The sequence below is a fragment of the Populus alba genome, chromosome 16 (assembly GCF_005239225.2).
Source record: "Populus alba chromosome 16, ASM523922v2, whole genome shotgun sequence".
NCBI lineage: Eukaryota > Viridiplantae > Streptophyta > Magnoliopsida > Malpighiales > Salicaceae > Populus > Populus alba.
Genome location: NC_133299.1, coordinates 9,611,650 through 9,638,931, shown reverse-complemented (window position 1 = coordinate 9,638,931; position 27,282 = coordinate 9,611,650). Strand labels below are relative to the sequence as shown.

At 37.4% G+C, this 27,282-nt stretch overlaps 1 protein-coding gene across 1 annotated transcript; it reads right to left on the bottom strand.

Moving 5' to 3' along the window:
* Positions 1–3,342: 3,342 nt before the first annotated feature.
* LOC140954686 (uncharacterized) lies at positions 3,343–6,830 on the bottom strand. The gene is made up of 7 exons (XM_073405190.1): positions 6,027–6,830; positions 5,859–5,930; positions 5,180–5,327; positions 4,629–4,906; positions 4,480–4,566; positions 4,180–4,398; positions 3,343–4,089 (listed from the first exon to the last, which is right to left on the bottom strand). The coding sequence occupies exons 1-7, from the start codon at positions 6,828–6,830 to the stop codon at positions 3,343–3,345; spliced, it is 2,355 nt and encodes a 784-aa protein (XP_073261291.1).
* Between the last annotated feature and the right edge of the window lie 20,452 nt (positions 6,831–27,282).

Below are 27,282 nucleotides of genomic sequence, written 5' to 3'. Positions count from 1 at the left end.
ACCCTTTATGTAGAAGATGCATCATTACAACATTTGGATGCAGATACTTTTTATTTTGACACTTCCTGCATGGACACCTAATACCGCCTCCAGTAAAATTTCTAGGAATAGATGTTGTGAAATTAATAAAACCCTGAACCCCGTTACAATAATCCATCCTCCGCAATCCTTGGGGTGAATCAAGATACATCCATGAACGATCATCCATGACTTCTATCGAACCTCTATAAAATTATGATGACATCATGTATATATTAATTAACTAAGTTAGATAAATAAACTTGTAAATATATTACTTTACCTCGAGATTATCCAACAAACCAATCACAACTTTCTCATAAATATTAAATATTCATTATTATTTATCAACGTCCATACAAATTAATATATATATATTATATATATATTATATATATATATATATATATAAATTAACAGAAATTACCACTCTGCAATACCATCGATAAAACTTAAAAAGGACCCATTAAGCAAGCTATTAATTATTTCAAAACATAACATGTAATTCGGTAATTCCACAAAGTTTTAACAATTTACAAACAAATACAATCTTACAAAATCTAAAACAAACCATAACAGGTATAAAATTATGCATTCATAAACTACAAGTTTGTTTGAGAAATAACAATAAAACATGTACATCTACTAATAAAAATACATATACTAAAAAAACAATAAAATTGACATTTAATGTTAAAATTTAAATAGATAGAATTACTTACAAAAATTGATAAAATCCGTCGGTAAATCAGAACACGGATGCTGTGACCACAAAACTTCAAGAAATACAACTGCTGAGATGAGAAAGATTTTTGTTTGGAGACGAGGGTGGGCTGGTTATTTGCAGATGGGGAGACTTAGGATTAGGAAGAAGAAGGAGAAATGGGGGAGGGGAGGCTGACAGAGCACCATATATTCACTTTTTCCGACGGACTCACCGACGGAATAACGCCATCGGTGAATACGTCGGTGAATTCGTCGCTACTTGTGACGGGGAATCGACACATCACTCGTACGGATCTGGCATTCAAATCCGTCGGGAAGTCCGTCGGTATTTTTGCCGGTGAACCGGTCATGTCACCCGTATGGGTCTCAGGTTTTGAATCTGTCGCTGATTTTGTCGGAAAAATCACTCGCGAAAACCTCCGCCTCAGGTTCCCGCCCTTTTTTCAGTAATTCTGACTTTCCGTCCGTAATTCGGTTGGTAATTTCGACCGATAAATACCGACAGAAATATTCCGTCGGGGATTCCGTTGGTATTTAGCGAGTTTCTGGTAGTGGAGCCTATTTGAGATTGTGATATGATAACGGTTTAAAGTGCTTTTTCGTTTAGAAATGCATTAAAAAAATAATTTTTTTATTTAAAAAAAATTATTTTTGATATTAAATACATCAAAATGATTTGAAATATAAAAAAATTATTTTTAATAAAAATAAAATAAAATTTTTGAAATGCAATTTGCACCGCGTTCCAAACGGGGCTATATCTCTGAATCTTCAGAATTTTCAATGAATAGTTTGATCTTTCAAGCCCTACACTCACATATTAAACGTGATAGTTGAGTTTAGTTCTAATGGAAGGACTAATTAAACCTTATGGTGATCCTTAGCCAACATTTTTTCACAACCAGAACGTGGCAGACTGCTGACTATTGACTTGGGGATTTGCAGGTACACATTCCACAGTGCGAATTGATTGGCCGAAAAGATTTATAATCTGCAAGGGAATAGCGAAGGGTTTGAAGTATCTTCATGAAAGGAATCCTCAAATAATACACAGAAACATAAAAGCCAATAATATTCTGCTTCATGCAAGTTGTAATCCGAAAATATCAGATTTTGGATTGGCAAAGCTTTACGAGGAGGAGGATCCACATGTTGCGGTTAGAGCAGGAGGAGATCTGTAAGTAAAAATTGACTTGACCATTTTATATGGAAAAATTTTGGTTCCAATTTAAACTATGATTTCGTTGTTGTAGCAATCCATACATGTCACCAGAGTATTTAACCCAAATTGGGTTAGCTTTTCATTATTTGTTTTTCCTATTTAACTTAGGAATTTTATTTTTTTTCTTACCGAGTTTAGGCTTATGAATAGAATTAATGGGATTACATAGGTTGTATTTGTACAACAACTTGTATAAATTAAATTAAATTAAATATTTTGAATATCTCCACGTAGTTACGATTTGTTATTATTTGATCTATCATTTCAATGCCTTTTCAGTTCATACATGTCACAGAGTATGCAATCCGGAGAACCATGACAGCGAAAGCCGATGACTACAGTTTTGGGATCCTTCTCCTTGAAATCGTTAGTGGGAGAAATAATATGCCGAGTACAGAGAAAAGGAAGAAACTGTTGTTCTCCTAGATACGGTGAGAGCATTTAACAATTTTTCTTATGATATCAAACCCGATTTTTTCCCGATTTTCCTGATTTTTTTCAGCATAACAAACCTGACAGTGAATAATTGTCACAACGCTGCAAACATGCAATAAAAATAGTGGTAATTACAATATAAAAATATAACTATAATATTGTTTTATATAAATACACACTATAATATATATTAACTAATTCTATTATCTAATAGACAACATATAAAGAATAAGACCCGATAATAAATCTTCCCTTTCTAGGTTAATTTACATATAAAAAACCAATTAAACTGGGTAGCATCTTGATGAATTTCAACCATACTCACAAAAATACCAGCAATTAAAATTAAAGCATTATATGGATCAAGCCTTTAAAGATAATCTCAAAATTAAGATCTGACAAAATCATCCTATATATGGTTGTTGTAAAGGTAATGCCTCAACGTTATGATGTGAGGAAATCTTTATTTATAGAATCTGTACAATCATAGAAATGGAAAGCACATATACAGAATATGGAAAGCAAATATACAGAGTAAATGAATAGCTATAATTATGGAGTATCACTGATATCTTGGTCATAATTAGAGGAACCGGATTTGTCTCTAATATCCCCCCTCAATGTTGTCGTGGTGGAAAAGGGAAAAACACACAACTTGCCACGATCCAAGAAGAACTGTAATTTGGCCACCCCCTTTGTGAAGACATCAGCTAGCTGAAGATGTGAGGGTACAAAACAGAGACTAAGAATTTTTCCTGCTACAAGTTCCCAAACAAAATGATAGTCAATATTAATATGTTTGGAGCGAGATTTGGTGACAGGATTGGACGCAATGAAAATGGCACTAGTGTTGTCACATAGCAATCTTGGCAAAGAAGGGAGTGTGATATGTAGCTCACGAAAGAGTTGAAGCATCCAGGAAATTTCAGCAGTGACAGTGGCTAAAGCACGGTATTCCGCTTCAGCACTTGAGCGAGCAACAGTGGTTTGCTTCTTAGAACACCATGAGATGAGACTTTGGCAGCATAGCCTGTGATAGAGCGTCTAGTAACAGGACAACCAGCCCAGTCTGCATCGGAATAGCCAATCAAAGTGGAAGAAGAATGCTTTGAAAGCTGTAAGCCATAATGATAGGTGCCTTTTACATAGCATAAAATACGCTTTAAAGCACGAAAGTGATCTGTTGTAGGAGCATGCATATATTGGCATATAGAATTAACATTGTAGGACAAATCAGGCCGGGTAAGAGTTAAGTATTGCAAAGCTCCTGCAAGCGACCAAAATTCAGTAGCATCACAGTGAGGAGTGCCAGATTCTGTGAGATGAGACCCAACCACAAAAGGAGTGGAAATTAGTTTGTAATCCACCATGTCAGCACGAGTCAAGAGATCAAGAGCATATTTTGCTTGACTCAAAAAAATTCCTTTATCATGTTGAATGACCTCGATACCCAAAAAATAGTGTAAGTCACCAAGATCCTTCATGGAAAATTCTTGGGCTAGACGATTGATGAGTGAACGAAGCATTAGCTGATTACTGCTGGTGATGATCATATCATCTACATATAAGAGAAGATAAAGAACACCATGAGGACCATGATAAACAAATAATGAGGAATCAACACGACTTGCAAGGAAACCAAGGCCAAGCAAAAAATGACTGAAACGTTGGAACCATGCTTGGGGAGCCTGTTTCAGACCATAAAGAGCCCATTGTAAGCGACAAACATGAGAGGGAAACTCAGGATCAATATATCCAGGAGGTTGTTCCATCTAGACTTCCTCCAAGAGGAAACCATGCAAGAAAGCATTTTTAACATCAAGTTGATGAAGAGCCCAATTATGCATGGCAGCAAGTGTTAAGATAATTCTAACAATGGCAGGACGAACAACAGGGCTGAATGTTGCGTCAAAATCAATGCCATGTTTTTGGAAGAAACCCTGGGCCACAAGACGAGCTTTGTGACGTTCTACAGAGCCATCTGCCTGAAGCTTCGTCTTGAAAATCCATCGACAACCAACAACATTATGATTATATGGATGAGGAACTTAACGCCATGTGCTATTCTGCGTGAGAGCAGCAATTTCATCATCCATAGCAGAAAGCCATTTAGGTTGCTTGATGGCTGACTTAAAGCCATGAGGTTCCTTAATTGCAAGATGTGCCTGAAACCAAGATGGAGAAGACAAAGCAGATAACGAATGAATAGTGCAAGGCTTAACAATACCATTCTAGCACGAGTAACCATAGGGTGATTAATGGTTGGTGATGGACGAGATGAAGAAGAAGCAGGAGGTATGATGTCTAAGGCTATCACCGAAGATGAGGGCACCGAAGATGAGGGTGGTAAGAAATCTTCTGAAGGTGGTGAGGGAATGTGTGAATCAGCACAAGGCACACAGGAGGTGGAGGCCAGGCGATGAGCTGGAATTACGCTAGAAGTTGAAGTATCACTAGACAAAGATGGGTCAAAAGAATCATCAAAAGTAATATAATCGGTGCCACCTAAACAAGGAAGAGGAGAAGAAGCGGAAGCATAGGGAAAATAGTCTTCAAAAAATTGAACATGACGAGAAATGTATACCCGATTAGTTTTCTTATCCAAGCAATGAAAACCTTTATGAAGGTGACTATAGCCAATGAAAACACAAGGTAGTGACCCAGGAGATAATTTATGAGGCATGTAATCACGAAGAAAAGGAAAACAGAGGCAACCAAAGGTACGAAGCATGGAATAAGAAGGAGGATGAGAATATAAAGTTTCATAAGGAGACTTACCATCAAGAACTGGTGATGGGAGGCGATTGATGAGATAACAAGCCGTGGAAAATGAGTCAACCCATAAATGTAAAGGCATATTAGAATGAAACATAAGGGTAAGACCAGTTTCAGTAATATGGCGATGCTTTCTTTCAGCAATGGCATTCTGATTCGGTGTATAAGGACAAGCAATTCGTTGTATAATACCATTTGCACGAAGAAATGAGGTAAAACGATGATTTGTAAATTCAGTACCACCATCACATTGAAAAGATTTGATTTAAATGCCAAATTGAGTTTGGACATACTTATGAAAATGAACAAATATGTCAAAGAAATCAGACTTAAGTTTTAATGGATAAAACCAACTAAAACATGAAAATTCATCAATTAAGACACAGTAATACTTATGGCCAGATGGAGAAGTGATCGGGGATGGACCCCATAAATCACAATGTATCCGTTCAAATAAAGAATTACATCGTTGATCTAAGTTAGAGAATGGTAAACGATGACTTTTACCTAGTTGACAACCAAAACAAGGTTTCGAATCAATGGATTGATTATCAGAAACTGAAATAGCACCATGTTTATTTAAAGAGGAAACAACACGAAAAGAGGGATGGCCTAGTCGTGCATGCCAAATAATGGATGAAGCATAAAGATTACATGTAGAAAGACTAGATAAAAAAGTTACATGGCCACGATCAAGAACATAAAGCCCGTTCTTACATCGACCTACTCCCATCACCTTTCTTGTTGTTAGGTCCTGTATGAAAAAACCAGAAGAAGAAAAAATGACTAAGCAATTGTTCTCACGAGTAAATTTGCTGATTGACAAAAGATTTTTAGTAATGCTAGGCACAAGGAGAACATCAGATAAAGGTAAAGGATGAGAAGCAACAATCGAATTGATTTTACCAATGCGAAAAATAGACATGGAATTACCATTACCAACATACACCCTTTGATTACCAGTATAAGGAACAAAATTGTCAAGTGCATTAACATCATTTGTCATATGCGAAGTAGCGCCAGTATTAGTATACCATTCAGAAGTAATAGATGGATCAATGGAAGTAACAGCAAAAGCCTCAATTAAGCCGTCTCCTTTGGCCTTTTTTAATAACCTGTTAAGTTTGTGACACTTCTTAGCAGTATGCCTCTCTTTATTACACCACTGACAGGTAACAACTGAAGATCTGGAAAAATTTCCAGAAACGGATGAAGAGATGGCAGATTTTGGGCGACCAGAAACATCACTGAAAGAAGAACCTCGGTGTGCAACAAAAGCTGACAGAGAAGATAAATCACCATGAAGAGACCGAGAGAAAAGCTCATGGCTGAGAGCTTGTGGTATCAAGTTAGCAAAGGAAGGCATCGGAAACTGTGACAATATTGAAGTTGAAAAGATTTTGTAATCTGAACCGAGACCACAAAGAAACCAATGTACCTTATCGGTGTCATCAACAGGTTTGCCAATAGCAGTAAGTTGATCACAAAAAGAGCGAAAGGAACGAGCATATTTAGTGACAGTACGAGAACCTCGTTGCATCAGCTGGAGTTCATCTTTCAATTGAATTTCTCGAGTCTTAGAACTGTGTGAAAAAGAAGCTTCAAGAGCTAGCCAAGCATCACGAGCGGAAGAGCAATCCACTACTTCAACCATACATTCCTCAGTGAGAGAGGCATAAATAAGGCTGAGTATAAGCCGATCTTGTGTGTGCCATTTTTTGTAAGAAGGATTTGGTACCAACTCAGTACCCTGACAAATCTAAGCTGAAGGTACTGGGAAAGACCCATCCAGATAACCCAGTAAATCTTGACTTTCAAGTAAGGGTATAAATTGGCGATGCCACAAGAGGTAATTTGTGGAGGTGAGTTTAATGGTCACCATATGAACCATAGTATTGAGTGGAAGCTGGTTGGTAGAGAATTCAGCCATGACAAGAAAACAGATTTGCAAAAATTTCAAACTTGCGTTGAAAAATAGAAAATTGCAGAGAAAAAGGAGAATAATCTTGCCTGCTCTAATACCATGTAAAGGTAATGCCTCAACGTTATGATGTGAGGAAATCTTTATTTATAGAATCTGTACAATCATAGAAATGGAAAGCACATATACAGAATATGGAAAGCAAATATACAGAGTAAATGAATAGCTATAATTATGGAGTATCACTGATATCTTGGTCATAATTAGAGGAACTGGATTTGTCTCTAATAGTTGTATTAATGCAATCCAAGGTTGGATTGCATAAAAAAAATACATCAGATATTTATCATTAATTATTAAATTTGTTAAATTAATGTATTTATTTAAAATAATTATCTTCATTGACTTTGTAGATTTATTATAAAAATATATATGAATTTGTTTCATTAATTGTTTATATATATATATATATATATATGTATATGAAAGCTTAGTCACTTATTTAATTTTTAAAGATTATTTAAATTATGATGTTATACAAACATATCCTAAGGGTTTAGTATTGAAAATATATAAAAAACAAATCATGTTTAATTAATAAAATATTATTATAATCTAGTTTTAATTACAAATTATATTTTCTAAATGTGAATTAAAATTGATAAAATTTATAATACTTTAAAATAAAAAAAAATGAAGATAAATTTTAATATCAATTAAAGTGAATAAACCTTTCTAAATCGTTGGAATAATCTAAATATGATTTTAGCATTTTAAAAATATTATTTATGCACAGCTTAGTAACTAATCAAATTCAGATAACTAATTCATGATAATAAAAAAAATTAAAACACAATAGTGAAATTAATCTTAAACTTACACGTTATTAATTATTAAAATTATGAAAATTATTCAAATCTTTTGATTGAAGCAGCACACCACCTAATTTATTTTGCGAGTATTTGAATATCAATCAGTGACTGTTTTTGTTGAAAATAAAACGTGTTGACTGTACGTTTTCTACTTTGATAAAAGTAATTTTTAGAAGATAACTGTATATCTATCAAGAAATGACCACACATGATTTTATTATTATTATTAACATGTATGTCCGAATCAGCTTACACGCACCTCGACTAGTTTTATAAGCCTAAAAATTAATGATCATGTAAGCCTACAGTGACCCTGAGAGGACACAAGCTTGTAACCATTAGGAAGCTACCCCAAATATGATTTATTTTTTTTAGATTAACGTGGGTGTCCGAGCTAGCTTGTGCACACTTCGACTAATCTCACGGGCCTTGAAGTTAATGATCATGTAAACCTCCAGTGGCCTTAAGGTTTGTGGGACTCGAATTTATGACCTTTAGAGAGCAAATTCAGGGTCTGACTAGTTGAGCTACACCCCTCAAGGTTCCCCAAACATGATTTTTTTTTTTTATTAACGTGGGTGTTCGGGCCAGCTTGCGCACACCTCGACTAATCTCACGAATTCTGAAGTTAACGACCATGTAAGCCTCTAGTGACCATCATATTAGCAACCACAGGGCTCAAATCTAAGACCACAGGGGGAGCAAACCCCTTAATCCCAAGCTATTATCACTGGGTCACCTACTAGATAGTTTGATTCTTGATTATATGTGTGGTTAAGGTACACATTGCTACACTATACTATGATTTGTTGTGTTATATTGTAAGTAAAATTAATCAATTGTTTCGTAATGTATTGTTATATGATTAAAATAAAATTATTATTACATTGCTAATACGGTTTTAATGCTGACCAAAAAAAAAAAAAGGTTTTAATGCTGAACATTAACAAATACTTGACCTTAAATTTAAAGATGCATTATTACTTCTCAATGTTCACTTTCTGATTGGACCCAAGAAATGTAGGGTAAGCTATCAGCTTTTGGCCTTCATACTGATGCTTTAGCTTTTATTAAATACAAAAGATTAACAAAAGATGTATTATTACTTTTCAATGTTCAGATTCCATGTGGTCCCAAGAAATGTAGCTTGTGGCCATCGTACTGATGCTTTAGCTTTATTAATATTTCTCTGCTTGACGAGGCAAAAAATTGATGCTGAACACGAACAAAGACTTGCCCATAAATTTTAAAGATGCATCATTACTTCAGATTCCATGGATCCAATCATTTGCATAAAAAATCAATTCCACTAAAAAAATTTAATATAAAACAAAATAATGATAAATTGTTTTAGCAATAATATAAAATTATTATTAAAAATTTAAGCTTTTAAGCTTATAGTGATTCTTTTGATAATAGCAATGTGTAAAGGAGATATTACTTAACAATATATATTGTTGCACATATATGGCTTTGCGGTAATCATCCTTTCAAGTCAGAGTTATCAGGATAGATATAGGTGGAAAGAACAAGGAATTCTTGTCTTTTATCAATAATAATAAAAAAAAGTTGTCACTTAGTAAAATGATCACTAGAAAACTTAATAGTATGCAAGAGTCTAGATAAAGGGACTGATTGTGCAAAGAAAAGACGTATCACTCTTAGTGCAATTTACTTATGGTAAGTTGATTTATTGTTTGCTTTAAGTCGTGTTTTTATTCGTTAATCTATCTAAGATTCGAGAAAAGTCATTCTCAGTAAAGAAATCCTTATCTCATCAAGTTAAAACCTAACCATTTGGGTCATGATGGATGGGGGACAATCAGAAGTGATCTCCATGATGCAAAGTTGGGAAACTATTTCTAAGCCTTTTTTGTGTCATGCTTATGAGTTTTTGAGATTCAAATGAACCTCGATGTCATGGGTTAAGGTTGTATGGTAACCTTGGTGCTTACCAAGGCATAGTTTCATACTTTGGCTTGCTTTACTTGGGAGGCTGAGAACATAAGACAAGCTACACTTTGTTGATGCTAATGCTAGCTGCGTCTTCTGTCAAGATCATGAGGAAAGCCATAGTCACCTTTTCTTTGCTTGCTGTTGGACATCCCTCTTGTGGAAGAAGGTTAAATCTTGGCTTCGGTTCTACAGGGATATGCTTACCTTTAGTAGTGTTGTTTGGGGCCTCAATCTCAAGGGGAAAAATGTTGTTGCCAGAATAAAAAGGGCCTCCCTTCACATTGTTGTCTACCTGATATGGGAAGAAAGGAATAGCAAAGTCTTTGAGAACTCCTGCACACTAGTTGAATCTCTATTTTGGAGATTTATATCTTATCTTCGGTTTGCAACCTTCAAGCCGCATTGTATATGTTTCTTATTGGACCTTTGTTGTTGTTGTTTCTTTTGAAGATCTGATGTGCTGTGTCGCACGTGTGCGGCGTCGCGGCGAAATCGGTTCCACTTTATCAGGAAGGTGTATATCTATCTAATCTCTGGCAAATATTGGGGAGACAAGAAAATATTTTCTTTTGTTGGTGGAAAATGGAATGGGAGTCGCCACTTAGTATTTTGGTCACTAGGAACCCTAAATGGTCTCAAAGATCCGGTACGGAGACTGGTTGCGTAAAGGGAAGGTATGAGCACCCCAAATACTCCCTACCTAAGGTAAGCTGCATTGTTTTATTGTCTGATAAAATCTAAGGTCTTTTCGTGTTTTCCTAGTTGTTGGTATGGTTCAAGAAAAGTCCTCCTCGGTAAGGAGATCCTTATCTTAATGGGTAGTTCTAACATTAACAACATAATTTAATATTCGGAATACATCTTACGTATAAGATCGTAACCCCAAATACTAAAAGAAAACACAATAATGTTTTTTGGAATTTTTGAAATATTGGCCTAGTTCTCATGGCTTGAATAAACTGGTTATTAAAGCCAAAATGCATGCTAATACATATATTTGTTTTGAAATTTCTTTTGTTGTGTGAAAATACGATGTTATAATATATATATATATATATATATATATATATATATATATATTGGAGAGACTAGGCCGTATGCATGAAAACAAAACATTTTTTATTTTTTATTTTTTTTTATGACTTGACGAAAACGAGGTATTTTAATACCAGATTTGTATCTTTACAGTATAAAAATACAAACCGATATTGACAAAAATGCCGCAACAAACTTGTGGAAATCACATATTTTTTTGAAATATTTCTTTGAAGAAAATATTTTTTGAACAGGCCAGACTCGGCCCAAAAAGGAAATTGGGCCGAAACAAGCATGGACTGGTTACTGTACACATAGTGACCGGGTTACTGTGTGCACAGTAACCAATTAATTAATTAGCCAGTTACTGTGACATGCATAGTAACCGGGTAATTATTTTCTTGTTTGCAGAACGTGCATAGTGCACGTTCTGCATGCAAGAAAAACGAGATAAGGGGCAGAGGGCTGACCTGTGGTGGTTCTGAAGGCGGTGCTACTGGCGGTTGCTGACCGGAGGATGGCTGGATGGTGGTCGGCCTTCCTCTTCTCTGCTGCTTCTGCGTTATTTCTTCTCTTTGTCCAGTCACCTTGCTTCTCTGCTTCTTCTTCCAAGCGGCGGTTCTAAGAGCAAGGTGGGCGGTGGCAGTATTATTTCAAACGCTGGAGATAGAGAGAAAGAGAGAGGTTATAGTTCTTCTCTTCCCCTCTATTTTCCTTCTTTCTCTTTTGTTCCATGTGTTCTCCCTCTCTCGTCTCTCGTTTTTCTTCCTTTCCTTTAGTGTTTTTGGGTGCTATTTATAGAGCCAAAGAGCGGGGCTTTTTACTGTTGCGCATGGGGAGCAGAGCATGCGGCAGTTGGTCGGCCAGTGGGCGCGGCTGTCAAGGCCCAGCTCCCTCGGTTTCGGCAGGGCGCGCGGCGGGTGGTCGGCTAGTGGGCGCGGGGTGTGGAAAGAGAAATAGTGTCAAAACGACAATGTTTAGTTTTTTTTTTTTGTGGGGTGTACCCAAAAATGGGTTACAACATGCTGCATGGTACTCATGTGTTTTTGCATCCTGGTTTGATATACTTTTGTGTTTCCTACTTCAATAGATGCCCAAGGCATCTACTTGTCTTGACTTTTGCTTTGTGTTAGGTTGGGAACCTAGTAATTTATGGTTCCTCACATAACCATTGTCTGCTAATCTTAACTTGTTAGCTTCCTTTCCATGGCTTTGATGTAAAGTTCTTTTAGGGAGTTGTTGGTACTTTTGTAAATCACTATAAACGAACTTGCTGGTTCTCCAACATTGTAAATTTTTGATCTATTAATATACTTATATTTTAATAATAATAATAAAAAAAAAGAAACCTAACCATCTTAAAACAAGAACAAAGGTTTGTTTAAGGTTTAAGAATAGTCATCTCCAATAAGAGTATTCTTATCTTATCATATTAAAACTTTTATTAATAGGTAAAGCAATCAAATTCAATGGAGTTATAGGATTAAAATGATAAATAATCTCAAATGGTGAATAATCAATAGTAGAATGCAATTAAATGCACACTGCAATTAAATGCAAATTCAATAAAAGGCAAACAATCCTTCTAATTTTTAAGATTCTTTTGAATAATAACTCTTAATAATTGAGTTGAAGTCTTGTTCATATCTTCAACTTGACCATCTGTTTGTGGGTGACAAGTAGTAGAAAATAAAAATATAGTCACTAATTGACCCGACAAAACCTTCTACAAGTAACTCAAAAACTTAACATCTCGATCAGACACAATACTCCTAGAAACACCATGTAGTCGGATGACCTCTCAAAAGAAAAGGTCTGTGATATTTATTGCATCATTAGTTTTATAGCAAATAATGAAATGTACCATCTTAGAAAATATATCTAGAATAATAAATATGGAGTCTCTTTCTTTCTTAGACCTAGGTAAACCTAAAATAAAATAAATAGAAATATCAACTCAAGGTTCCTTAGGAACATGTAAGGGTTTATATAACACATGAGGCTTTACTATAGACTTAGCTTGTCTATAAGTTATGCATCTATCACAAATTCTTTGCACATCTCTTTTCATGTTATGCCAATAAAAATATTAATGTAAAACTTCTAAAGTCTTAGCAATTTCAAAAAGCCCCATTAAACCCTCCCCATGAGCTTCCCTTATAAACAATTCATGCATAGAATAATTAGGCACACATAATCTATTCTCCTTAAACAAAAACCCATTATGCCTAAAAAAAATTGTCCTTGGCTGAAACTCTACACTCAACATATATGGTACCAAAATCATTACCATCAAGATATAATTATTTAATATACTCAAATCCAAAATCCAAAATAAGTTATTTCTACATTTTAAACTATTTGTATTTTATTAATTTTAAATTTTACTAATATTTGTTTTTCATTAAACACATAGCTTGGAATTACATTAAAAACATATTCTAGGTGCTACTCCAAGGCCGACTATTGAATTAATCACATATGAAAGGCGGCCAAGCGATTGAATTTGGCAGAGATGTAATTGAATTGATTCTTAATATCAAAATTGCAATGAAGAACTTGATTAAACAAATCACAAACTAAGGACTGATTTGGAAATTGACATGTTTTGGTGCCATTTTCTTTTGAATGAAATGTCGTGTTTTGGGCAAAACAACACCATTTCATCCACTGTAAAAAAAAAAAAAAAAAAAAAAAAAAACCAAAATGTTGTTGTTTTGAATGTCATTATAGGTCTTCTTCTTTCCCTAGACACATAAAGGCAAGATAAGAAGAAGTTTCTCTCCCCTACAACACTATCCTCTCTCTCTCTCTCCCCCACCACTTGCCTAAACCCTGACATAACCCACACCTATAGCATGCCATTAGATGAAAAAACAGAGGGGACAAGCCCTGTGGGCGGTTGCCCAGTTGCCGTTCGACCACCCTACCCCATGCCATGACTGGACAGGGGTAGTAGCCCTCTCTTCCCTGTTTTCCCCTTATAAATACTAAGGGGGAGGGATGAGAGAGACACAGGGGAAAATAGAGTGAAATAAGAGTGTCACACCCCAAAAAAAAATCCTGGCGCGCGGCATCGGCTGGCGATTTTTATCGTTGTTGCGTTTGCTTTGAATTCGTTCGTGGGAGTCGCCACCTAGTAATTTATTGAGGGCTACTAGGAAACCTGATGTACTGGTCTTATCAGAGATCATGAGTAAGGGACTGGTTGTGGTTAGGGAAGGTATTAGCACCCCTAACACACCCTACCTGAGATAAGCTGCTTCGTGTTCTGATGTGATTTAAAAATTTAAAATATTAATTAAATTCTTAGGCTTGAATAAATCAGTTATATTAAATCCCCGAATATATGTAGAAACTTGTCCTCATATTTTCATGGAAAATACAACTTGATTTTATTTGTCCTTGAGATATTTAACCATATTTAAATTAACAAATAATTCTTTTTTTCCTTTTTTAATTTTTATAATTCAATAACATATAATAAAAAATACAACCACACACATTCATATTTCACTATTTTATTTTTTTTTGTTTCTTTTCTTTTCTTTTTCTTTTCTTGTCTTTTCTTTCCATAATACAAATACAAATACAAATTCAAAACTAAATAAGAAATTACATCAAACAAAAATTACATTAAAATTACAATAACAGCCCTAAAACAATATGGAATTCACAGGAACACCTTTTGCACCACTGAAACAGTGCTGGGAGCATTTTCAGGGCAACTGAACGCTGGTGGCGCGTCTTCCCACGCGCCACCGTCACTGGCGGCGCGTGGGTTCACGCGCCGCCATGAAATCTGGGCAGCGTGAGGGGCTGTAATGGCTACCTCTCCTCTTCCTTTCTCTCGCCGGCGGTGACCTGCAATAACAGAAAATGCACAACACAGTCGATTTTAGTTTTTTAGATCTGTTCAAGTTCTCTTCAGATCTGTCCCGTGCGGGTCTTTTGAATCTGCCTCGCTGCAGATCGGTCATCTCCTTCCTCTCCTCCGTTTCAGGTGGCCAGCAGTGAAGAGGGAAACGACTGAGAAGGGGGCGTTGCCGCTGGGACTGTTCGGCCGCTGCTGTGGTCGTCGCTGGGTTCTTCAGTTGCGGGGAGATCGGGTGCTGCTGTGGAGGAGCTGCTGCTGTTGGAGGATGGCGTTGATGGTCCGGAGGAGGAGGTGACGCTGCTGAGAGGGGGGAGGGTCTGGTGCTGGTCGGCCGAAGAAGGGCTGCTGCTAACCGGTTGAAGGAGAAACGGCTGAGAGGAGAGGATTTGTGGGAATCGGGAAGGTCCCTCTGATTTTCAAATGAAAATAGAGGCGTGGCCGAGAGAGGGGTGAGGGAGACAGTGAGGGAAGGGGGTGGTCCGGTGCTGATGAGAGGAAAGATCGGCGTTGTGGGTGGTGCTGGTTTGGGGAAGAAAAGAAAAAATGAAAATGGTGAGGGGGCTGTGCGGTTTTTGGAGGAGAAGGGAGCTATGGCTGTGGGGGTTTTCTGAAAAATGGAGGTCCAGTGGGGGGAGAAGGAGAAAATCTCAAAGGAGCTGGGGATCGTGGTCTCTGCCCACTGCTCTCGGGACCCGACGAAAATGGCCTCCCCCCTTTCTTGCAAAGCTGGGAATGAGAAGAAATATGGGTTTTTTTTTTCATTATGAGGAGGGCCAACATGTCGGCGGGAAACAAGGAAAAGAAGACCATGGGTGGGGGCTAAGTAATTAATTTTTAGCCGAAAGAGAGGGATTAAATAATAGTATTGGGCCAGGGGCAACGGCTAATTTCGGGTGAAGAGAAAAAAAATTCTTAGGTTGCCCCTCCTTCCAAAATTCAAAATTCCCTTAGGCAAAAAATATTGTTTCGGCCTCAAAATTGGTCCCTTAATTTTCTTTTTTTCTTTTTTTTGTAAAATTTGATTTTTCTTGTTTTTTTGTATTTTTTGAAAACGAGCAATATCGACATCGACTCAAATACGGAAAATCAATTATTTTAAAAATGACGCGTGAAAAGTCGAACGCGTTTGAAAATCCTTTGAAAAATTAAATTCTTTTTAGACGACGTTGAAAATGCTAAAATGACGAAAATATATTAAAAAACATATTTTTTGGATTTTCTTTGTTTTTCTCTATTTTTGGATTTTTTTTGAAAATATATAAAAAACATGGGTCAAAAATTGGGTAGCAACAGATGCCCCCTCTTTACAATGCTTACGAAGCGAAAATTCTCAAAATTTTGCATAGTAAGCTTTGTAAAGAAAACAAAAGGAAAATGATTTCATTATCTTGGGCGACCTGCCCACACATACTCACCCTAGTCTATTTTCACGGGCGACCGACCCACACTCTCCCAATAGTCTATTTTCACGGGCGACCTGCCCACACATTGGGTTTACCTGAGATCCCATCTGGCGACCTCATTCAACTGGAACGAAAATATTGCGTAACTCGGTTAACCTGAAATCCCGTCTGGCGATTCCCTTTAACCAAAGCTACATGAGATCCCATCTGGCGACCTCATTCAACTGGAACTAAACTGTGTAACTCGGTTAACCTGAAATCCCATCTGGCGATTCCCTTTAACCAAAGCTACATGAGATCCCATCTGGCGACCTCATTCAACTGGAACTAAACTGTGTAACTCGGTTAACCTGAAATCCCATCTGGCGATTCCCTTTAACCAAAGCTACATGAGATCCCATCTGGCGACCTCATTCTGCTGGAACTAAACTGTGTAACTCGGTTAACCTGAAATCCCATCTGGCGGTTCCCTTTAACCAAAGCTACATGAGATCCCATCTGGCGACCTCATTCTGCTGGAACTAAACTGTGTAACTCGGTTAACCTGAAATCCCATCTGGCGGTTCCCTTTAACCAAAGCTACATGAGATCCCATCTGGCGACCTCATTTAACCAAAACAAAAGAATGTGTAAAAAATGGTCTCATTGTACGGGTGACTAACCCTAGAAAAAAAAGCTGGTCTCATTGTACGGGTGACGAACCCTAGAAAAAAGCTGGTCTCATTGTACGGGTGACGAACCCTCGTGCTGCTGGTCTCATTGTATGGGTGACGAACCCTAGTGCTGGTCTCATTGTACGGGTGACGAACCCTAGACAAGTGCTGGTCTCATTGTACGGGTGACGAACCCTAGAAAAATGGTGGTCTCATTGTACGGGTGACGAACCCTAGAAAGATGCTGGTCTCATTGTACGGGTGACGAACCCTAAAAAAAAAATGCTGGTCTCATTGTACGGGTGACGAACCCTAGTGCTGTGAAGTGCGGTCTCATTGTAATGGGTGACCTACCCAAGTGGAAAAAATATGAAGTGTGGTCTCATTGTAATGGGTGACCTACCCAGATAGAAAGAATGTGAAGTGTGGTCTCATTGTAATGGGCGACCTACCCAAAAAAATGGAAAAAATATGAAGTGTGGTCTCATTGTAATGGGTGACCTACCCAGATGGAAAAAAATATGATGAAGTGGTCTCGTTGTGATGGGCGACCTACCCAAATAGAAAGAATATGAAATGCGATCTCATTGTAATGGGTGACCTACCCAGATGGAAAAAATGTGGAAAACTGCGGTCTCATTGTCATGGGTGACCTACTCGGATGGAAAAAATATGATGAACGGTCTTATTATGATGGGCGACCTACCCAGACGGAAAAAATGTGATATGACAAGTGTGAAAAATAGGACTTACCTGGCGAAGTCCTGAGGGGATGACAGAAGAAGGGCTGGAAAACTTGGTGCTTCCTGATAAGTCCCGATCATAGGATTTGAAAACTCGGTGTTTCCTGACTGCAAGGGTTGAAAACTCAAGGCTTCCCGGTTGCAAGGTTGATCTATTCATTTCTTTGGGATTTTCCTAATGGTAGGGTTCATCCCATCTTCCCTTTTATTCCATGATCAAAACCGATTCTTTATTATCATCACCACCATGCTTCTTTCTTTTTCCAATATCTTGCTGGACCTCCTTAAGGATTTTCCTGTAACAATTCAAAAATATGTACAATTTTTTTTTTTTTTTTTAGGTTAGATGACATGCATGCATCCTTACCTGTTTTGAAATATAGGTCCCCCCCTCTTTGATGCTCCATCGTCATAGGGTGCCTTTGTTTGCATTCCAAAGCTTTCCTTACTCTTCCGATGCATTGGCTCATTCATGTGCTAGCCATCCACTCAGTTGTAAATGTAGTGCCCAACCCGAGCTGTCTTCGACAATTATTGCTTGCATCGTTCATCAAGCTTGACCCTGCCCCCAAGTGTGGTACTGCTTGATTCATCATGAAGGATTTTCTCTCCTGGCTTCTTCTGAGAATTATCCTCTGATTGATTGTGTGCATCATGCCAACACCCATCAAAATTGTTAATCAGTCATGAACTTGCCTCTATTTGAAACAGTACTCTTCAAGTACATGTTATCATCAGCCTTCTTGGAACTCATTCAGTCATCCAATCATGCATCTCATAGCTTGCAGTACAAAGGCTCATGGTTGTATGCTCAGTGCTCTTCTCATGGACTCCTTTCAACTCTTCTAATCAGATTGTGAAAAGAAATGCCTCGGCCTCATCAATGATGCTACTTCTATCACCCATACTCATGCGGTGAAGTGCTCATCTGGCTTAAAACAAATTGTCCCACAATCAGTCTTCGAGATGGGTGCCTTTCCGACATTCATTCAGTGCAGTTGTGTGATAACATCTGTCTATGACCATGTTTCAAAGAATGACAATATGAGATTGTCCTTTAAGTGCAGCATTGTTCCACAGTCAGTCTTGGTGATGTGCATCTTTTCACCATTCAATTGCATTCATTCATGTATCCTCAACGATTGCTAGCCATGCTTCAAAAGATGATGGTATGAAAGTGTCCTTCAAGTACATCCTTGTTTCTCCATTGCTGACAGGGTTCCCTAGAGCATGGGCTATTTTGGAACGACATTGCCCCCAGTATCATCTGAATGTGCTCGTTCATTGATTATCTGTCTTTGAACATCATTATCTTCAGCTCACTGATTCGTCATTTAATCATCTTTCATTGCCTCATAGCTGATCTGAGCACTGCTTGTTTTTCCTTTTCAAGGTCTACTGTATTGCCCCCAGCTGCTCAACTTTTCAAGGAGTGTCGAGGACTTCAATGTCATTTCTATCAACGATTTTGCATACTCAATCAATGTTCTTCTGTGTTTGATAATCTTCCTTGTTCTGGAATCAACTCTCATATTTCAAAGATCTTGTTTATTCAAAGTCTAGTTTGTTGAAATGAAATCAGAGATGTCCTTTTTGAAAATCTTTTGAAAATCAAGCTTTTTGATCAAAGACCCAACACACGTTATTCGAAATACGCAGTCCTTTGATTGTCTTGTATTTTGAAAACAGAAATTGACCCAATATAGGATTAAAAATGGCTTTTTCCATGGTTCTTTGTATCAATTTGAATCCTTGATATTGGGTATATCATTTTATAGTCTATGATGAGGTGACCGTTGTATGAATTTCAAAAAGAAACAAAAAATGCTCAAGTCAAAACTCAGGCTTTATCAAGAAAGGTTGTTTCTTTTCTTAGCATTTATTTTATCAACATGCATAATAACCAGTAGTTTAATTCATGAAGCCACGACTCTTATGGAAAAACTCTTCAAGTTTTTGAGAGCGCCATTTATCGGTTCAAATTTCTTGCTTGATTAAAAAGGGCTTTTAAAAGCACGTAATGCAGGCTATGGTTCATGGCTATGAAAGAAAGGAATTTCACAGGCTCAAAAGGTGTTTGAGGGTTTCAAAGACCTAGGATCAACATCAACTATTCATCAACTCTTTTCTATTGTTGTCTTTGTAGAGGAAACGACATATAACCTTGTTAACCTCAAAGTTTAGACTTTTCTTAACAGAAGTCATAATGCAAATCCACATTTCCTTGATGAATAACCAATCTTAATCATCTGATAACATCAGAGGCTTTATAATGGACACCAAAAGTCACGTTTATAGCTTAGTCTTTTTTTCTGGTATTGACTTTTGTTGTGTCCTTGATTGAAATTGCTTTTGCTTTTCATAGACATGATAGGCGTTCTCCTTCCTTTACCTTTGACTTGTATTTAAGTGAAGGCAATTTCAACTTCCCTTTTTTTCGTTCTCTTTTTTTCATAGCCTTCCTCAAAACTTTCTTATATGCCCCCAGTCTATGTGTTTACTTTTAGCTCTCTCTCAATCATTGCACTTTTGTTCTAAGCCTTTCCCTTTATCCATTAATTATATCAATGTCTCCAACATATCTCTCATCTGCCCCCAGTATGGGGTGTGATCCTAGTCAGGGTTTTTATGAAAAGAATATTCTATCCAGCTCAAAATGGACTACAAGGATATAACTTTTAGAAAGTGAAGGGATATCAAAGATGGCCTTTTTCTCATTTCAAGCAAGGTCAGTTAGAACCGATAAATTTTGACCTCATCTAGTGTAATGATTTGGACTTGTAAGAATCATGATTCACGAGTCCATAACTACCGAATCCACTACATGTCATTATGCATACTGCTAAAACTTAGCTATATGATGTGTGGTTTAGTTTCATGTAAGGGCTCAAAATTTGTTTGGTCACCTCATGTCATTTCAACAAGAATCGAGTCATTTCTGCAATCAAAACACTTTTAATCTTCAGGATTGATTATCCTTTATCGCATGTTGGAGTTTGATCAAAATATTTTATCAAAATAAAATGTTAAACATCTGTTGATTTCAAAACAACAAAGAGACAAAGCAAGACATGTTTCGTTGAAGGATGAGATGTGATCCCAAAACAAAATGCAGAATTCCAAAACAATATGATTGACTGTTCATCACCATTCTTGAATCAGCTTTTCTGGCAATATTTGCGTTTTGCCAAGCGCTTTCGATCAACATGTCATTCTGAAAATGTTCGGGGGACAATATAGCCAATGACACCCTTCTTCACCGACTCCACTTGTCTCTTGCTCACCAACTTTCAAACTCAATTCTTGCAATTCTTGAAACTGTTCACTTGAAATGGTTGAGGACCCCACCATGACATCACATCTCTTATCTGGATTATACCAACTAGAAATTGGTGGTTGCATGGGATTTGTCGGAGTCAAGCAAAATTATGGAATCTGGCAGATGCTGGTCGACAAACTTAAACGGCAGAGGAATGTCCCATCTTGGCAAAGACATTTGAGCAATTGATGCTACCGTGAGACCTGGCTATACCCCATAATTAAGGGTTCACACCGTCAAAGTCATCTCCTGATTCACCTCTCATCATTGTTCTGGAATCCATGGCAGATCCTTCAATCTTTCCTCTCTTCATAGCTTGTTCAAATCTTTGGCAAATCCTCACAACATTATTTCAATCTTCCAATGTTGCTATGGTTGGTTGAGGATTGTTAGAAAACTTTCCAACAGCTTGGTAATCTTGGCAGCGCCCAGAAACTTGTATTATTGCCACTACCGACGTGTGGAATCACACATTGTCTTATTGGAAGAAAACGATGAACATGAATCTCCTCTATTTCTTCTTCGATTTCTCTTGAACGATGCAGCAAACAAGCACCAATAGAGGGAGTTCTGCTATGTTGAAGTTTTAGTCTTCTTCATGTTTTTCAGACTAGGTCTGGCTCTTCAACCTACTAAGAGGTTTTCGTGCTGAAACTAATGAGAGAAATATTTGTAGCATATGCAACTTATAAATCCCCTCTTGCATTCCCAATTTGCAGAGCCATAAATGGATTTTTGTAGAGAGAGCTCTGCCACGTAGAAGTTCAGTGTCTAATCATGGTTTTTCAGACCAACATCTTGTGCTGCTGAAATGGAGTTGAGGTCATAATTGGGGTAGCTTCAAAGAAGACTAATGCACCATGTACAAGAGGCTAGTAGTCATTGGGTTCCATTAGATGATGTGGAGGCGATGAATACTTAACAGCGCAACTGGACAGGAATCAGAGTTGTCATTAGTTGATGACTGAAGGCATTGTTGCTGTTGTTCATGACTGAAAAGGAGAGGCAGCTTCAATTGAACGTGGACAAGCAGTGTTCCCACAGAAGACTGTGCATACATTCTCTTGCCATTTAAATACTCAACACTTGTTCAAGCAAATCTGAGTCTAGCTACTTCATCTTTGATGCTCCCAACCTCAATCTGGTAATGAGCCTCTATCTGACATCTTTCTTTGCTCCCATCATCTTTCTTTAATCACTTGCAGCACAACTTGAAAAGGGACCTACCTTTCAACCCGGTTCATGCATGATAAATGTATGAACATGTAATCTATATGATGAACTCGCCCTTCGAGGGGTGACAATATAATCGTAACTCTTGTATGATGGAACAAGAATTGTGATTTTGCCCAGATGCAAACAACGATAGCACATACAACTTAAGGACAAGTTCTATTTATTTTACGTGAGACAGGGTAGGTTTGCTACTTGGTCTCTAAAAGGGTCTCTTGTTGTCCCAGTGATTGCCCTCGTAAAGGCAATATAGGGGCCCAGCAGGTAATTGGTTGGCACGTGTCCAACTATTACCAGTCTAAGCACTCAACAAAGAGTTGGGGTTTACACAAACTTCAACCTTGACTCAAGTCGTAAGGTAAGCTGCTAGTCCCCCACCTAACCTAAAGCTTGTGTGTGCTTTCAAAAATTAAAACTTGTGATGCATGAGAGAATTATATACAATGCATGAATAAAACACAAATAAAATAAAACAAAGTACAAAAAAAAACTTAAACACATCAAAACACAAAGCTTAGTCCGATAAAGTTGAAAACAATACCTTCCCCAGTGGAGTCGCCATTCTGTCACACCCCAAAAAAAAATCCTGGCGCGCGGCATCGGCTGGCGATTTTTATCGTTGTTGCGTTTGCTTTGAATTCGTTCGTGGGAGTCGCCACCTAGTAATTTATTGAGGGCTACTAGGAAACCTGATGTACTGGTCTTATCAGAGATCATGAGTAAGGGACTGGTTGTGGTTAGGGAAGGTATTAGCACCCCTAACACACCCTACCTGAGATAAGCTGCTTCGTGTTCTGATGTGATTTAAAAATTTAAAATATTAATTAAATTCTTAGGCTTGAATAAATCAGTTATTAAATCCCCGAATATATGTAGAAACTTGTCCTCATATTTTCATGGAAAATACAACTTGATTTTATTTGTCCTTGAGATATTTAACCATATTTAAATTAACAAATAATTCTTTTTTTCCTTTTTTAATTTTTATAATTCAATAACATATAATAAAAAATACAACCACACACATTCATATTTCACTATTTTATTTTTTTTTGTTTCTTTTCTTTTCTTTTTCTTTTCTTGTCTTTTCTTTCCATGATACAAATACAAATACAAATTCAAAACTAAATAAGAAATTACATCAAACAAAAATTACATTAAAATTACAATAACAGCCCTAAAACAATATGGAATTCACAGGAACACCTTTTGCACCACTGAAACAGTGCTGGGAGCATTTTCAGGGCAACTGAACGCTGGTGGCGCGTCTTCCCACGCGCCACCGTCACTGGCGGCGCGTGGGTTCACGCGCCGCCATGAAATCTGGGCAGCGTGAGGGGCTGTAATGGCTACCTCTCCTCTTCCTTTCTCTCGCCGGCGGTGACCTGCAATAACAGAAAATGCACAACACAGTCGATTTTAGTTTTTTAGATCTGTTCAAGTTCTCTTCAGATCTGTCCCGTGCGGGTCTTTTGAATCTGCCTCGCTGCAGATCGGTCATCTCCTTCCTCTCCTCCGTTTCAGGTGGCCAGCAGTGAAGAGGGAAACGACTGAGAAGGGGGCGTTGCCGCTGGGACTGTTCGGCCGCTGCTGTGGTCGTCGCTGGGTTCTTCAGTTGCGGGGAGATCGGGTGCTGCTGTGGAGGAGCTGCTGCTGTTGGAGGATGGCGTTGATGGTCCGGAGGAGGAGGTGACGCTGCTGAGAGGGGGGAGGGTCTGGTGCTGGTCGGCCGAAGAAGGGCTGCTGCTAACCGGTTGAAGGAGAAACGGCTGAGAGGAGAGGATTTGTGGGAATCGGGAAGGTCCCTCTGATTTTCAAATGAAAATAGAGGCGTGGCCGAGAGAGGGGTGAGGGAGACAGTGAGGGAAGGGGGTGGTCCGGTGCTGATGAGAGGAAGATCGGCGTTGTGGGTGGTGCTGGTTTGGGGAAGAAAAGAAAAATGAAAATGGTGAGGGGGCTGTGCGGTTTTGGAGGAGAAGGGAGCTATGGCTGTGGGGGTTTTCTGAAAAATGGAGGTCCAGTGGGGGGAGAAGGAGAAAATCTCAAAGGAGCTGGGGATCGTGGGTCTCTGCCCACTGCTCTCGGGACCCGACGAAAATGGCCTCCCCCCTTTCTTGCAAAGCTGGGAATGAGAAGAAATATGGGTTTTTTTTTTCATTATGAGGAGGGCCAACATGTCGGCGGGAAACAAGGAAAAGAAGACCATGGGTGGGGGCTAAGTAATTAATTTTTAGCCGAAAGAGAGGGATTAAATAATAGTATTGGGCCAGGGGCAACGGCTAATTTCGGGTGAAGAGAAAAAAAATTCTTAGGTTGCCCCTCCTTCCAAAATTCAAAATTCCCTTAGGCAAAAAATATTGTTTCGGCCTCAAAATTGGTCCCTTAATTTTCTTTTTTTCTTTTTTTTGTAAAATTTGATTTTTCTTGTTTTTTTGTATTTTTTGAAAACGAGCAATATCGACGTCGACTCAAATACGGAAAATCAATTATTTTAAAAATGACGCGTGAAAAGTCGAACGCGTTTGAAAATCCTTTGAAAAATTAAATTCTTTTTAGACGACGTTGAAAATGCTAAAATGACGAAAATATATTAAAAAACATATTTTTTGGATTTTCTTTGTTTTTCTCTATTTTTGGATTTTTTTTTGAAAATATATAAAAAAACATGGGTCAAAAATTGGGTAGCAACAAAGAGAGGGAAGAATGAAAAACAGAGACAACATTATCTGAGAGATAGAGGAGAAAACAGAGGAGAAAGAAAACGATATGAAGAACAAAAAAAGAGAAAACAGAGATAAACAGGAAGGAATAAGAAGGATAAGGAAAGGAAACATAGAAAAAAGGAGAGAGACAAAAAAAAAACATAAAAAAAAAATAAGAGAATGAAAAAACAAAAGAGAGAAGAGGAAGAACCACCGCAACACCACCATTTGCAACCACATCCTACCACTGCCACCACCATCAGAATAGCAGTGAGCCACCACCCCGTTCATTTCCCCCCTCTCCTCTCCTCTTCCATCTTCTTCATTTGTTGCCTTGCCATCTCCACTGTTCTGCAAAGTGAATAGTGGATAATGAATTAATTCACTCTTCACCATTCGTGTTGCATGTGAACAATGGTGAGTGAATTAATTCACTATCTACTACTGTTCACGTGAATAGTGGAAAGTTTCTCCCTTGTTCACTAGGCTGGACAACGCCGACCCAAACCAAAATGGTCGGGCTGATTCCGGCCTAGTCTAAAAAAAGAGAAAAGTCTTGTGGGCCGAGCTAGACCATCACCTTTGTGCCGAGCTGACCCACCTTTTGTCTTGGGCAATGTTGGCCCAATCAATTTTGGCCCAACGAGGATGGGCTTAGCCCAATATATTTGGTCCAGCCCATCTCTTTATATATTTATAATATAATAATATTATATTATATAATATTATATATCATATATTAAGCAAACAAATTTTCAAAAATCCGTTTGAAAAAATTGTGATCTTCCCATGTATTTTTCTACCAATTTGATTAATATTGGTTGTATTTTTTATACTGTAAAGATACAAATCTGATATTAAAATACCTGATTTTCTCTAAAAAGTTGCAAAAACAATTTACACAGGAAAAAAAAAAAGATGTCTTGTTTTCTTGCAAACGGCCAAGTCTCTCAAAGATAAAAAAAAAATAAAAAAAATCATGTTGTATTTTCATACAACAAAGAAAAAATTAAAAAAAAAAACATGTTTTAACATGTATTTTGGCTTTAATAACTAGTTTATTAAAGTCATGAGAACTAGGCCAATATTTCAAAAATACTCAAAAAAAATATTTTGTTTTCTTTAGTATCTGGGGATTACGAATTTATACGTAAAATATATTCTCGATATTAAAAATATAGTTCTTTTTATTGACGTTAGAACGGTTAGGTTTTACCTGATAAGATAAGAACCTCTTCATCTAGGAGGGCTTTTCTCAAACCTTAGACAAACCAACAAATAGAAAACAAGAAAATACCTTAGATTTTATCAAACAATCAAGAAATGCAGCTTACCTTAAGTACGGCATAGTTGGGGTGCCAATACCTTCCCTTTATGCAACCAGTCTTCGTACCCGATCTCTGAGACAAGTTAGGGTTTCTAGTGACCAAAATATTAGGTGATGACTCCCATTCCATCTATACCCTGATATCAAACCTGATTTTTCTAGATTTTCATGATTTTTCCAAGATAACAAACCTGAGAGTGGATGATCATCGCAACGCTACACACACAGTAATGGTGGTGATTACAATATAAAAGTTTGACTACAATATTTTCTATATAGGTACATTTTATGTATTAACTAATTCTATTATCTAATAGACAACATCTAAAGAATAGCACCCAATAATAAATCTTCTTTTCCTAAGTTAATTTACATATAAAAAGACAATTAAACTGGATAACATCTTGAAGAATTCCAACCATACTCCCATAAATACCAGCAATGAAATTAAAGCATTATATGGATCAAGCCTCTAAAGATAATCTCAAAATTCGGATCTGACACAACCATCCTATCTATGGTTGTATTAATGCAATCCAAGGTTGGATTGCATAAAAAAAATTACATCATATGTTGATCATTAATTATTAAATTTGTCAAATTAATGTATTTATTTAAAATAATTAATTTCAATAGTTAATTAAAAAAGCACGCGCACTCATGTTTGTTTTGAAAGAGTAAAATAAATAAATAAATAAGAAATCTGTATTGATTCAGCATTTTATATTTGTAATCTTTTGTTTTATTTCCATTACGACGGGAACCAAACGAACATTGTTCTGAAATTGGCAATGAAGTGCACCGATCAATCACCTTCTCTCAGGCCTACAATGTCTCAAGTTGTGGCTGTACATGAAGGCGAAAAAACCCTCGAGGATACTTCTGAAGAGATCACTCCCTCGATCTCTCCTGCTTGAGTACCGGATGGTCAATATATATATCTTGTGTTTTGCCATGTTTCCATATCTATTGATTCTTCTTCTATTTTTTTTCATTGGTTTGTTTCCCTGATCCTCCTTTTGATGAAAAACATGTACTGGTTCTTAAGAATTATGGCCCTGGAAA

What these genes read in the sequence shown, in the direction of transcription:
- LOC140954686 (XM_073405190.1), bottom strand. Translation starts at nt 6,830, where the DNA reads ATGGTTGAAGTAGTGGATTGCTCTTCCGCTCGTGATGCTTGGCTAGCT. An exon ending in CTATGGATGATGAAATTGCT is followed by an intron (nt 4,399 to 4,479) that starts GCTCTCACGCAG and finishes TGGATTTTCAAG; the next exon opens with ACGAAGCTTCAGGCAGATGG. An exon ending in ATGGTTTCCTCTTGGAGGAA is followed by an intron (nt 4,090 to 4,179) that starts GTCTAGATGGAA and finishes GGTCTGAAACAG; the next exon opens with GCTCCCCAAGCATGGTTCCA.